The following is a 13,928-nucleotide window of genomic DNA, read 5'->3' as shown; positions in this document are numbered from 1 at the left end:
AGGATTCTTCTCACTTCTTAATAGAATTATAAGTAATGATTAGATTAGAGAGCTCTTTCTCATGAAATAAATCAAGGGTAATTAGATTAGAATTATGTGTAACAATTAGGGTATTAAGAGAAATGTGAGATTGTGTGGATAACCTATGTCCTAATAAATTTCATGGTAATGCTAGCTTTGATAATTTCTCCCATAGAGATTCTCCCATTCCATTATGATTTCTTAGGTATTAAGTATGTTAAGCATCTCTTCATATATCTCTTTAATGATATGTAGGAAGATTAGAGATTAATCCATCTCTCTCTATTCCCTAAAAAGTGTAGATTACTTAATGATTTATGATGCTGATTTTATGAGTTAATATAGTTAATTAGGATTAGGGTTTTTATTCTTCTTAAATAGTTAAAAGATGAGAGTGTAGGAGATGCAAGAGAGTGTAGGAGATGCAAGAGAGCTTCTTAAATAGTTAAAAGATGAGAGTGTAGGAGATGCAAGAGAGCTTTTATTAGTGAAATACTTGGTGTCCATGAGTTGAAAAAAAAAATCTCTTAAATTCAAGTCTTGTTATTCCTTCTTAGAAATAAGCTATGATGTCAAGAATGTTCGTTTAATCTTAGAAGCTACTCTTTTAAAGTGGAATAGCTGTGTGGGTGAGTTAAAGAGAGATGAAAATGAATACGTCAAAGCATGATGGTTTTAAAATATTGCAATGATGTCTTTACACATGTTTATGCAAAGACATCATGTTTGCGCGTAATTATTATCTCAAACAATCTCTATTAAGTAAGACTAATAAAATAATGATTGGAGCCAAAGTCAGCCACCAATGACATTGACGAGTGTTAGCCACTCTGGTTAACATGACCTTTCGCGTGGCTACTATGCCCCTTTTGTAACTTATCTTTTTGTAACCGTGTAATACGTTGATTGTATATGAGACATGGGATGAATGAGCTTACGGCATGTGTAATGCCAGTCATGAGGAATTGATGTACATAGAGCTAGTAAAACTAGGAAGACTAGTTTTGGGGCCCCACTTGTAATTGGGCGGCCGAACATTGTAAATATAAGCTCATGTATATAAGATATTTTATGAAATATGAAAAGGGACAATACCATTTGTCTCACTGGAGTTTTCCTTCTCTCTCTCTTTCTCTCATTTGAGCTTATGGTTGCTTGCTTGCTTTGATTGTTGGTGTCTGTGATTAGGAATGGTAATGTCTCCTCTCTCTCCTTCTCTACCTTCTCTTTGCTATCTACCATGTCTTATTTGCATACTAGTGGCATGAGGTAGAGGTTGAGCTCTACATAGCTCCTTTCCTCTTGCTCTCTACCTAGCATTAGATCTCTTCTTGGGTGACACAAGGAGAGTGTGGAGTGAGCCCCTAGCGGCTTCACATCGAGGAGTTAACCCTCATAGGGTTGGCCAAGTGCTATTCATCGGATTCGACTCTTGCATGCATCTTTCTCTTCTCTACTCTCTTGTGTAAGAAAGGTAGTATGCTATTCCTTAACATCTTTGGTGCTACTACTGGGAAAGGCATTTGGCTTAGGGTCCTCCACTCAATTCATTTTCTAAAGTCTTTGATTTAGCCCGGTTGGAGTGCAAATACACCGGTGGGTTGATTAACCTTGTTTTGTGTTGTTTTTTGATGATGATTACCTGGAAATTTGGTTGTTAATCGAGAATTGGAGCATTCGAGTATTTACCGAGAGTAGGAGAAGCAAGTGAGTGCCCTTACCTTGCCCTTAACATTCAAGCAAATCTCAAATTTTTGTGTTTTTTCTTTATGTTTGCATTCTAGCTTAATCTTCAAATTAATTACAATTTGTTGCCTAAATCATCATTATAAGCATCAATAAGTAGCTAGAGACTAGCTCCAGCTCCTTATTAAAACAAAAACACACAAAAAAACTCAGAAGATACCTAAATTAGCAGGTGATTGAAGAAAATCCTAAGTGAAACTGCATTCTACCAAGCTGCTCTGAGAAGCAAACGTTCATTTGCTTATCATGCCACGATCGTTGGCAAATTTGCTACGTCTGTTCCTTTCATGTACAGTCCATATCTGGTAAGATCTCTTGCCGAAAAGTGGCAGAGGCATTAAAAATAGAATAAATGCTTCTAATTGGGCATAATTTGCATTGAAGTGCATTCAATCTAGGGGGATATTGTACTATCAAAGGATATTCAGGGAGGCTGTCAAACTTGCAGCCATAAAGTCCCAGTTAAATTCTAAAAATTCGCAGTTCTAACAGTGCCACGTCTGTTCCGAAAGTGCCATGCCCGTTTCGAAAGTGCCACATCCATTCCCTTCTCATTTGAAGCGAACGCACGTTCGTGCTCTCAATTGCAAACATTCAGAAGTTCCACATCTGTTCCCTTCTCATTTGAAGCGAATGCACGTTCGTGCTCTCAATTGCAACTGCCACGCCCACATCTTTTTCTTTAACCTTTGAATTTGCAAGCGAATGCTTGTTCCTTCTCACACCGGAAGTGAACATTTGTTCCACTCAATTTTTAGAAGCGAATGTCCGTGTCTTACTTGCCACGCCCGTTTCATTCTGGACCAAATTTCAAACACCCGCTCCCTTCACATTCCGAATCAAATGCCCGTTCCATCCTTTAACTCTAAAGCGCACGTCCATGCCAATCCTAAAGCGAGCATCCGTTCCTTCTCTGTTGTGAGAAGAAAACGCCCATTCCCTTCACATTCTAAAGCAAACGTATGTTCCTTCTCCCTTGAGAAGCAAACACCTGTTCCCTTCACATTCTGAAAGCATATGTCTGTTCGCTCCCAAGAGTACGACCGTTCCATTAAAAAAATATATAATCATTTTTTTCAGAGGGGTTCGGTGTACTACAGCTCCATATTTCCATGCACCTACAATCGGGTAGACTGGTGCGAAATAACCCTCTCTTTATTATCCTCCTAGCCCCGCTCCTCCACTAACCCTTCCTCAAACCGCACATGTGCCAGCCCCATGGCAAGGTTGACGCCAGAAATACTAAGATTGGCTATGGAAATAGGGAGGGGGTTGCAAGTATCACACCTCGAGCACCAGTACAACCTGCACACCTGAACCAAGGTTAGAGCGGAATAAATCCGCAAACATCTTGAAACTTATCACAAAATTTGATGGGATTGGAGATTCGATCCCACATTTAGAGATGTTTAATCAAATTTGCAATGCCTTCAGCCATGTAGAAGATCAAGTCAAGGTGATGGTTCCGGTCTTTGAAGATCGAGGATAAGCTTTGAAGCTTTGAAAGAGGCTTTCAAGGTACGAAATTCTCGCCAAGGTACCAGGTGGAGCCCAGTTGAGTAGCTACATAATGTAAGGCAAAAGGAAGGGGAGACTATCAGAGACTATATCAACAGAATTAGATATCTCCACTCGTGATGTAGTGCCAGAGACAAGTTCTCTGATGAAAGGCTAATAGGGAGATTTCTAGAGGGTCTTGATGACGTGCCCTTACCTAACTCATCATTGTATACCTTGGGCCATACCTCCTTTGAGCAATGCTGCAAGAGTGCTATGTATTTTGAGGATAATTTCAAGGGGACTCGTTCTCGAGAACTCCACAAAGGCACATTAAAATCTTCTTTCAAGACCATCAGTACTGAAAGATCCCTGTCCCCTCCATGCAACGAATTCCGAAGTGCTAGCAGCGGAAGTAGCACTTCTTGTGCAAGGCAGAACCTCTCACTGGGGCCTCGCCCCACGGATATCCGGACTAGAGACTAATCCCTCGGTTCTTCCAAAGCCGAACCCAAAAAAACTTCCCTCGCCCAGCAGACATAGGCGATTCCTGCAGGATATTTTTATTCTAACGTAGTCAAGAGCCTGAACTAACCAAACTAATTCGACCGAACCCGTAAGTCACATGGTCAGATCAAGGAAGAGACTTGCACTTGGATCATAGAGACTAACACTTTTTTCCTCATTAAGAGGCACAGCCATTAATTCTTTTCCATAGAATAAAGACTATCCGGGATTTACTTCATCTATCGTAACATAACAGAATTGAGTCTCATTTTAGGGATCCATCAGTCCAGCCTAACCCCATCCAATCAGCCCAGCCTAACCAATCCCATGGGCTAGCCAACCGCCCAACCACTGTAGTGATAGGATCCATTTAGAAAATTGGTTATGTTTTTTCCCTGGGTACCAGGGAAAAGAGTTCCCAGGCCCCCTAGCCGGTGCCTCAAGCAAACTTCAAGATAGTCACACCACTTACACACCCAATATGAAATGGCCTGTTTCACAGATTCAGCTATCTTTAAAACAATCTTTTAATGAAACCATAGTATCACTAATCATAATCCTCCAAAAATATACATCTTGAATTCTAATTTCCAATCATTCGAATCTTCATGGGTGTACCTATGGCATCATTGGCAACCAAAACGCTCACCAGCTGTTCACTCAGGGGCCTTTTCAATAGTTCCTAGCTCATAGTACCTGGGTAATATAATCACATAAGAAAATCCAGATGGATTCTCCATTGAAGATCAGCAAGATCAACCAACAGATCTATATAAAAGAGTCATGGACTCATCCGTTGAGGACCAGCAAGGACAATCAACCAGATCCATGCTCGAGTTCAGAAAACAACTCTAACACCTTGTTCCATTTTCTTCCTTGACGCACGCATGGGTATCTTCGACGACCCAGAGCCCGAGCACCATATGGTCAGCACCCTCTAGGCTCCTTTGCAGGTCACCTAGTGCTTCACTCATAGGCTGCTTCCTTGGTCCCTCATCCACCGTACTACCGGAAGCTCACCATTTAAATCAAACCGAGGTTGGTCAAGACCTCGGCCGACCTTGCTACGTGAGACATTCTCTGTTGACTCTCCGTCTCAGCTGTTGCAACTTTATCACTTAGGTCTCCACGATCTCATTCAAACAAGATGGTCAAAATGCATCCCCAACATTCTTGACATAAAATAGTCATTTAAAAACAGGTCATAAATACAGTTTCTAACGAACTCTCATCTTTCCACATTGTTCCATATCATTTCTCGTTATTCCACATTCTTCCAAATCAATTCACTTTGCTTATTCCACATCCAGTCATTTCCCATCATCCTTCATCCATTCACATCCAATCACATTATATTACATCTCATCCAATCACATCCAATCACATTATATTACATCTCATCCAATCTCATCCAATCACATTATATTACATCTCATCACATCTATCCACATCCATCCTAATCACATCACATCACAACATCTCCACATTGCATCTCATCCATTCATATCACATCACATCCATCTACATTCATTCAGATCCACATCACATCCACATATCATCACATCACCTTCACATCTATTTACACTACTTCACATCCATTCACATCTACCCAAGTCCACATCACATCACATCTCATCTATCCACACCATATCTCATCCCTTCATATCTAACCAGATCCACATCACATCACATCCATTCGCTTCTCATTACATCACATTCACATCTCACCACATCCGCTCACATCTCATCACATCCATTCACATCCATCAGACCCATTCACATCCCACATTCATTCACATGCATATCTATCACATCACATCTCATTCTCATCCATCTACATCACATCACATCCACATCCATTTACATCACATCCACATCCATTTACATCACATCACATCTCATCACATCCACATCCACATCCACATCCATTTACATCACATCACATCTTATCACATCTCATCCTTTCACATATCATCACATCTCATTCTCATCCATTTACATCACATCACATCTCATTCTCATCCATTTACATCACATCACATCCTTTCACATATCATTACATCTTATTCACATCTTATCACATCCACATCCATATCCATTTACATTTAGTACCGTTTTCTACTTTCGATACATACCGATAGGACTTTTCTAAGTTTCTGTCAATTGCTTAGCCTAGTTAAAGGTACTTTTTCTCGATGGATATTTTCATATTCTTTCTCAAATTTCTCAAGTGAAATATATTCAATATTCTTCTTTTTGAGTAAAAGATTCATGGGATTTACAAAAATCAATTCTACCCATATTTCCCAATAAAATTAATAATGCTCAAAATTTCACTTTTGATAAATAATCATAATTTGAATTATGCCAAAAATTCCTCTTTTACCATTTAATTACTTGGATCTCAATATCATGGGAATTCCTCTTTTTGTATAAAAATAAATTTACCAAAATTTACTCTTTTCTCATAATCAATTAATTATGCATAATTACAAAAAAAATTATTTCTCATGAATATGATGAAAATTATTCTTTTTGCATAGGATGTCCAATCCTAGAATATGGTAGGAAGTCCTCTTTTAGCAATATGCATAAAATAAGATATGTATTATTTTCTGAAAATTTTGCCATAACTTCGCTGCTATTACTGATAATTCTTAATTTTTTTCTAAAGAACAAAAATCTTGTAATGAAAATATGATAGTAGTTTCTCTTTTATGCTTAAAATCAAATTGTGAATTTAAATCATAATTTTAACCATAATCATAAAATTAATTATGATTATCTCACTAGATTAAGGTAATTCCATTATTTCTCTTTTCCCAAATTAATAGGATAATCTATTTCTCATTTAGAATCAAAGTAGTTTTTAACTACTTATAAATAATCTAAAAGAATTAACCATTATTTTGTTAACACAAACTCATAAAAATATCATTTTCTTAATCTCTAGCTTATCAAGCCTAGAGTTTAGCTTTGAATTAAGAGACTATCATTGAGAAGCATCCTTTTTCAAAGGATTTAGCCATAAAGATGGCTATTCTTTTAGAGAGAGAGATTTACTTAAAGAAAGCATTATAAATAAGCATAAAGATTAACTTTCTCTTAATTAAGTATTAAGACTTTAAGGGAAAGCTTGATTTGAATTAAAACATTCATTTAGAAAGCTTCTCAAGCTTGAGAGGGGTTGAGAAGAAGAAAGTCATTGAGATAAATTAGAAAAAATCATAAAATTTGATTTTACCTCCAAGTTTAGCTTGATTCTCTATTATTAGCAATGAAGCCACCGACCAATCAATTGGTCCACAAGAGGAGAAGAGCAACTCCAAGAGTTATTGTAGAGAGGGAGAGCTCCAAGCTCCCAAGAGAGAGAAAAAATTAAGGGATAATAGAAAATATGATTATTTTAATATAATACTGGCATGGTATAGCTCTAATTATTTTTTACAAATGACTGAGGGTCTATTTATAGGTGAGGGAGGCCACTAACCAAGTCCAAATGGGTTCTAGAATTTTCCAGGTTCAGTTTGACTCAATTTGGACAAGATTTGGACCAGTTTGGCTCCCTTTTTTATTTGGTTTGATCCAAGAGAGAGGAGAGATAAAAATATCATAATTTTTTTGAATTAAGAACCCTTCCACACATGTGAAATAGGCACCTACCTCAAGAGTCCCCCTTTCCTTACAAGGTGTCAAAAATATATCATTATTCTAAAATATCTCATAATTTTTAACTAATAAACCTTGCACTCAGTCAACTCTTCATCTTATGTGAGAATTGTATTTTCTTTTATTCTTTTGGATTTATCTCATCCCAACACTTGGATTAATCCAATTGGACTATAATCCAAAAATTTCTGAAAATGTAGACCCTTAGGCTAAGGTCCCTTATACCATTTTCAATTAATTCCTAATGCATATTAGAAAGTTCATTTTGAACTTCTGTTTTAGGGGAATCCATTTTAGACACTAGGAGGATTTTTATATCCAAAGATATCTCAATTTTGGATTATATCTCTCTAGACATTTTCTCTCTCCAGGCCAAAATAGGGTAAAACAAGATCTTTCTTCTATTTTAGAGAGGGGAATAATTACAAGAACAAAAGGGGAGGTTCTTACACCTTTGCACCTCAAAAGCTGGAGGGAGGAATCTTACAAGTACAAAGCCTGATGTCAAAAGTAAGGAGTCCACATTGGGACGTAATGTTAAGCAATTAGCGGCGGCTACTTTAATGCAGCAAATGACCCAACAATGGAGAACTATCCAAGGTCGGAACCAAGGAGGCCAACCTCATCTTTATCCTAGGAGGGAACTTGTATGGTGCCTTACATGTCAAGCTAACCATACGGGAACGGATTGTCCATACCTGAGACCCCATCTAAGCCTCTACTGTACATATTGTGTCAAATGGGGCAATCATGAGGTCTCCAGCTGCTACCATCAGAAAGCTGCCTTAGCAAGAGCCCTACCTCAGGCGTTTCCTGCTAGCCCTAGGCAACCACGCCTTGCCAATACCTACGCATCATAATGCACCTCAACCTGGCCAAGAAGTGGCCCAAAGAGGAATCTTAAGGGTACTTGAAATGCCCTTATAACCTTCAGTTCTTCCACCCCAGACCCCATTGCCAAGAGTCACAAAAATCGTCAGAATCGTAATGGAAATCTTTGAAGATGGGAATGAGGGGAAAATTTCAGAAGTTCCTATCTATGATACCCAAGAGCCTACAATCCCACCCTCACAAACCTCCAATCATTATGTTATGGAGGGAGATCAAATGCACCCTATGTACTTAGCAACCCCCCAGCACCACAGGCCAGAAACATGAATCAGATGACAAAATGACCACCCATGCAGTGCTATGATTGTGCAGGACCTCACCGAGTGGCTGATTGTCGCAACAAGAAGGGGATGGCGAGTACCTCTGCAAGTGCTCCTTCTGCTCAACGATGACCCCATTGTGTGTTGGGTGCGGTATTGATGTATAAGGATTGTCTGCTAAGACTAGGAATGACTGGAAAGTCTCACGAAGCTAATCCCAGCACTGGCCTTAACCTGTTGAGTATTAGAGATGGCTTCATCTGAGCAGTCCCGCTCAACGCTATCACAAGACTACAAAACCGATAGAGGGCTGTGGCACATGCTGCTCTACAAAGGCATCAACTGCACAAGCCCAAGGCCAAGCAAGAGCCCCCGAACAAGCACGAGTGACTCGACATTCATGAAAGAAAGCCACAAAGATTGGCAAGGGTGAAAGAAAGCCACAAAGATTGGCAAGGGTGAAAGCTGAGTAGTTATCAAAAGTGGTTCACAATATGGCATAACAACTCACCCTTTGACCTCTTCATTTTAAGAAGAAGATTTGCTACATGCTGCAACCCGAGCCAGAGAACCCATTGACACCTACCAACTGCCTAAAAAGCTCACAGAGTATCCTAACCTCATGAAGGAAAAGGAGAGGCTCCTGGCAGGCTGAAGAGTTGGTTAGAGAATGTCAAGTGCATTTGGAAAATGACCCTCCTACTGCATACCTTGAGCCATAAACCTGACACCTGCTAAGGAAGCTCAGGTGTATCCAAGAGAGATTCCAGACCAACCACTCTCACAAAGGCAAACATAAGTAACATCTCCTACTTTAGCAGCTACACCATAGGAGGGAGACAGGGTGGGGGAATATCTAAGGAACCTGGGAAATGACCATTTTAGGGAAACAAGTGTAGAAATCCTTGTTCCTATCCCTTATTCTCACAAAAGAGCTTAAGACTAATCCAAACCAACCTTCCTCATGAAACAGACCTCTTTCTAAGAGACATTGCAGGTCTCTCTTCTTTCCTCTCTTCTCAGGTCTAAATCTCTATCGGCACTTTGCTTCAAAGTAGCCCAAGCCTATGGAATGACCTGAAGAATTGGATGGAAGGACGCCTAAGGGTAGGCATGCATGAAACCATGGAGCCTAACAACTCTAATGAATCTGAGGGAGAAGAATTTCACATACCCCTTAAGGTAACTAGAACCCCTACGATTCAAGTGAACAAGCTTGGACAGTACTTTAAAGGTGATGAACTCAATGGTGCTTTGCCGATAACCTTCAATGGCCACCAAGTTATAGCAATCATGGATGGTGGAGCAGGTGTAAGCATTGTTACAAAGTAATGCTAGGAAAAATGGGGAGCACCCGCCTTGGATGACACTACTTTGTTGGTTAAACTTGCTGATGGAGCCACAACTAGACCCATTGGTCTACTGGATCTTAAGATTAAGATCTTGGGAACCATTTTTACTGCCACACCTTTGTGGTGATGAATTTTGGATGTCAGCGAGTCTCATACAATTGCATCCTTGGTAGACCATTTATGAGAGAATCTAAAATGATTCATGATTGAGATACTGACCACATATACATTCGAAGAAAAGATCTTACATTCAAGATCAATCTATGCACATGGAAAGTACACCCCATGAGCGGTAAACCATTTGTAGAGGACTCAGTCATAACTACGCAACCCACAACAGTCCACATGTTCCACAAGACACTTGAGGATGAAAAGGAGAGTGAGGGTTGTGCACCTCTTCCAGAGCCAGAAGAATCTGAGAACTGGATGCATATCCTTGCTACCCTGGACATCCTACCAAGACGTACTGGTACAAGGTTTGCCATGGTAGACGGATAAGAGATTACATTGCTATACATGCTCAGTTCAGCATACCTACTCGATGTTGCCACCCAAGAACTTGAACGGGCTATTAGAGCAAAGTTATCAGGGAGTATATGCTCCGATAGAACACATAGGCATGAGGGATTCCCTAGGCCAGAACAATACATCTTTCCAAACGATTCAAAAACCCATTGGTTGAAATATGTGGGTTCTATGGAAGCTCATGATCATTTCAATGAAATGTAGCAAAAGGAGTTTGCAAACAACTCTGTTTTGGTCCACACTACCATCCCACAACCAGCAAAACCCACTAAACCCAAACCAGCCCCCGAAAAGCTTTATCGCTCCACGCACAAAGAACGTAACAAGAAGCTAGCACTTGTAGAAAAGGAAGCTAAAAGGCTAGTTAACGAAGAAAGTGCTAAAGATGAAGAAACTAGACAGGTGGGTAAACATTTAAAGACCTTCCAGATGGCCAACCGATTTGTCCAATATGATTTAGCTCAAAGGTCTGACAATGGGCACCCTAGCACCTCATATGATGGTCCATCCAAGGTCAAGGAAATAAACATGGCAAGCTCGGGTGAAGACCCGAGGCCGGTATTTATTGTAGAAGACCTTTCAAAAGAAGAAGAGACTGAGCTCATCGTGCTATTGAATGAGTTCCAAGATTTCTTCACTTGGAAGTACCAACACACCATTCCCATGGTTGATGGAGCCAGGCCGGTCAAACAACAAGCTTACCCAATGAACCCTAAGTACTCCAAAATGGTCTTTGAAGAGATCAAAAGACTCATTGATGCCAGATTTATCTATGAAATCGAGCATACGGAGTGGGTATCACCTATCGTGTGATAGTGCCCAAAAAGAATGGTAAAGTTAGAGTGTGTCAACCTCAAAAAGGTTAATTCTGCCACCATCATCAGGGACCACTATCCCCTACTCTTCACAGAACATGTGCTGAAGCAAGTAGCAAGAAAGGAAGCCTACAGCTTCCTCAATGGATTATCTAGTTATAATCAGGTGTTGATAGATCCAAAAGATCAGCACAAAATAGCCTTTGCCACACCGAGTGGGGCACCTATGCATACTAAGTCATGCCCTTCGGACTGACCAATGCCCCCAGAACCTTCAAACGTCTTATGTGCATGGCTTACAAGGAATATCTTTGAAAATTCCTTGAGTTCTTCATGGATGACCTTTGTGTCAATTCCTCCTGGAAGGAACACCTTGCATGCTTGCGCAAAGTGCTAGAAAGGTGAGTGTTGTGCTGATTGTAGCCAACACTCTTGCTATTGTACGCATTGATATATTAGAGCTTATTGAGCCTCTTGGTATTAGTTTTGGGTTTAGGGATTAGCCCATGATTTGTACGTAGTAGTCTCACTGCTACTCTACTCCATTGAATAAAAGTGCAGTATTGTTTCTTCCATATTGGAATTGTCTTGTTGATTGAGAACGTGTCTCATTTCCTCTCCATCTCCAATTCTTTTCATGGTATGAGAGCAGGCATCTTAGATTCTTGCCTTACATGATCTTGGTGTGAGTGAAAATCCCCATTCATTGCTTTGTTTGCTTGAAGCAGAGAATGGCACCTAGTCTGCACAGTCTACACTTGGAGGAAGCTGAGAAGCTCAATGGAACCAACTATGCCACTTGGAAAGTGAAGATGGAATCACTCCTATTCTTTCAAGATTGTTGGGAGATAGTTTCTATGGATAGACCGGATGAAGCTGATGATGATGAAGAAGCTGATGAGGAAGCATTGGCAAAATGGGACAAGAAGGCCATGTTTGCAGTCCATATGATGAAGCTGAGTGTCAAGGATGATATTCTCATCCATCTAATGGATGTGAAGACTCCTAAGAAAGCTTGGGAGACCTTGAAGAACATCTAAGAGTCAAAGAGTATGTCAAGTCAAATTGCTTTGAGATCGGAGCTTACCAATACAAAGAGGAATAAAGGAGAGACTGCTACAGACTTCATCAAAAGAGTGAAAGATCTACATCAACAATTGGTTGCTGTTGGAGACAAAATGACAGATAATGAGCTATCTACAATCATCATTCATGGCTTGAAGGAAGGATATGAGGGCCTTGTTCAAGGTCTCATCATTCTAAGGCAAAAACTATCACTAGATGAGATGGAGCAGATTCTTCGGGGGATGAGGATCAAAGACAAGCAGCTATGAAGAACATTCATGATGGTGATGGCTCTACAAGTGCTTCTACAAGCACAAACGATAAATCCCTTCTTTCAACAAGACAAAGAGGAAGATTCAACACTCAAAGAGGAAGAGGAAGACATCAGCCCAACCAACTCAACAACATGGATCAACAATCTCATGAATGTAACCATTCTTCTTATGGAAGAGGAGGCCATTCCTCTAGAGATAGAGGTAGAGGCTATCAAAGTTCAATTCAATGTTACTATTGTTCAAAATATGGACACTATGAAAAAGATTGCAGGAAGAAGCAAGTTGATTTGAAAGGAAGATGAGCCAGTTTTGCTCATATGAAGGAAGCTCTCGGATTCTCTAATGACAATTCTCTACTCTCCATTGAGGAGATTACTCAAGCCAATAGTGTGGATATTGGAATGGAAGAAGAACCATGGTGGATTGATAGTGGGGCAAGCTCCCACATGACTTCTCATGCTGAATATTTCTCTAAGCTAGATTCTACTCATGATGGTAATATTTACACTGCAGATAGTACTCCTAATGCTATCACAGGTAAAGGAGATATACATGTTCAGCTCAACATGGGGCTAAAAAGGAAACTTAGAGATGTTCTCTTGGTACCCTCACTTACTAAGAACCTACTCTCAGTTGGAGCTATGACAGAAAAAGGATTCAAAGTGGAGTTTGAAGGCCAGCAATGTCTTATTAAAGATGCAAAAGATCACTACAAGGTAGTAGCCAAAGGAAATAAGCATGGAAAACTCTTCAAACTTGATGGATCACCTTCAGCATTTGCAGCCATACAAGATGAAAGATTAGCCTCTCTCCTACCGAACTATGGCATAAAAGGTATGGACACTTGAATTTCAATAGCATGTGTATGTTGAAGAATCACAGCATGGTTTTGGGCATACCATCTCTACAAAGGATTGGCAAAGTGTGTGAGGCATGTTGCATTGGAAAGCAATCAAGAACTAGATTCTCAAGAAGTACAACTAAATCAAGAGGGATCCTTGATCTCATTCATGCAGATGTATGTGGATCAGGCCATACACCTTCAATAGATGGACATACATACTATGTTAGTTTCATTGATGATTTTTCCAGATATACTTGGGTATTCTTCATGAAATCAAAAAATGAAGTATTTGATATTTTCAAGCATTTTCATATCATGGTTGAGACTATGACAGGTAGAAGAATCAAGCTTCTAAGATCTGATAATGGAGGGGAGTTCTTATCAAATGAATTCAGTAAGTACCTTCTACAACATGGGATACAAAGGTAGCTTTCTTACAGCCACACACTTCAGCAAAATGG

At 39.8% G+C, this 13,928-nt stretch overlaps 1 protein-coding gene across 1 annotated transcript; it reads left to right on the top strand.

The window, feature by feature from the left end:
• Positions 1-12,940: 12,940 nt before the first annotated feature.
• On the top strand, positions 12,941-13,471 carry LOC147627041 (uncharacterized). Its single transcript, XM_086815226.1, has one exon. It carries the CDS (start codon positions 12,941-12,943, stop codon positions 13,469-13,471), a length of 531 nt encoding a protein of 176 aa, XP_086671352.1.
• Positions 13,472-13,928: the final 457 nt, after the last annotated feature.

The sequence above is a fragment of the Cibotium barometz genome, chromosome 21, assembly GCF_041138505.1.
Source record: "Cibotium barometz isolate CiBa-2024 chromosome 21, ASM4113850v1, whole genome shotgun sequence".
Taxonomy (NCBI): Eukaryota; Viridiplantae; Streptophyta; class Polypodiopsida; order Cyatheales; family Cibotiaceae; genus Cibotium; species Cibotium barometz.
This window is presented reverse-complemented; position numbering and strand designations above follow the sequence as displayed.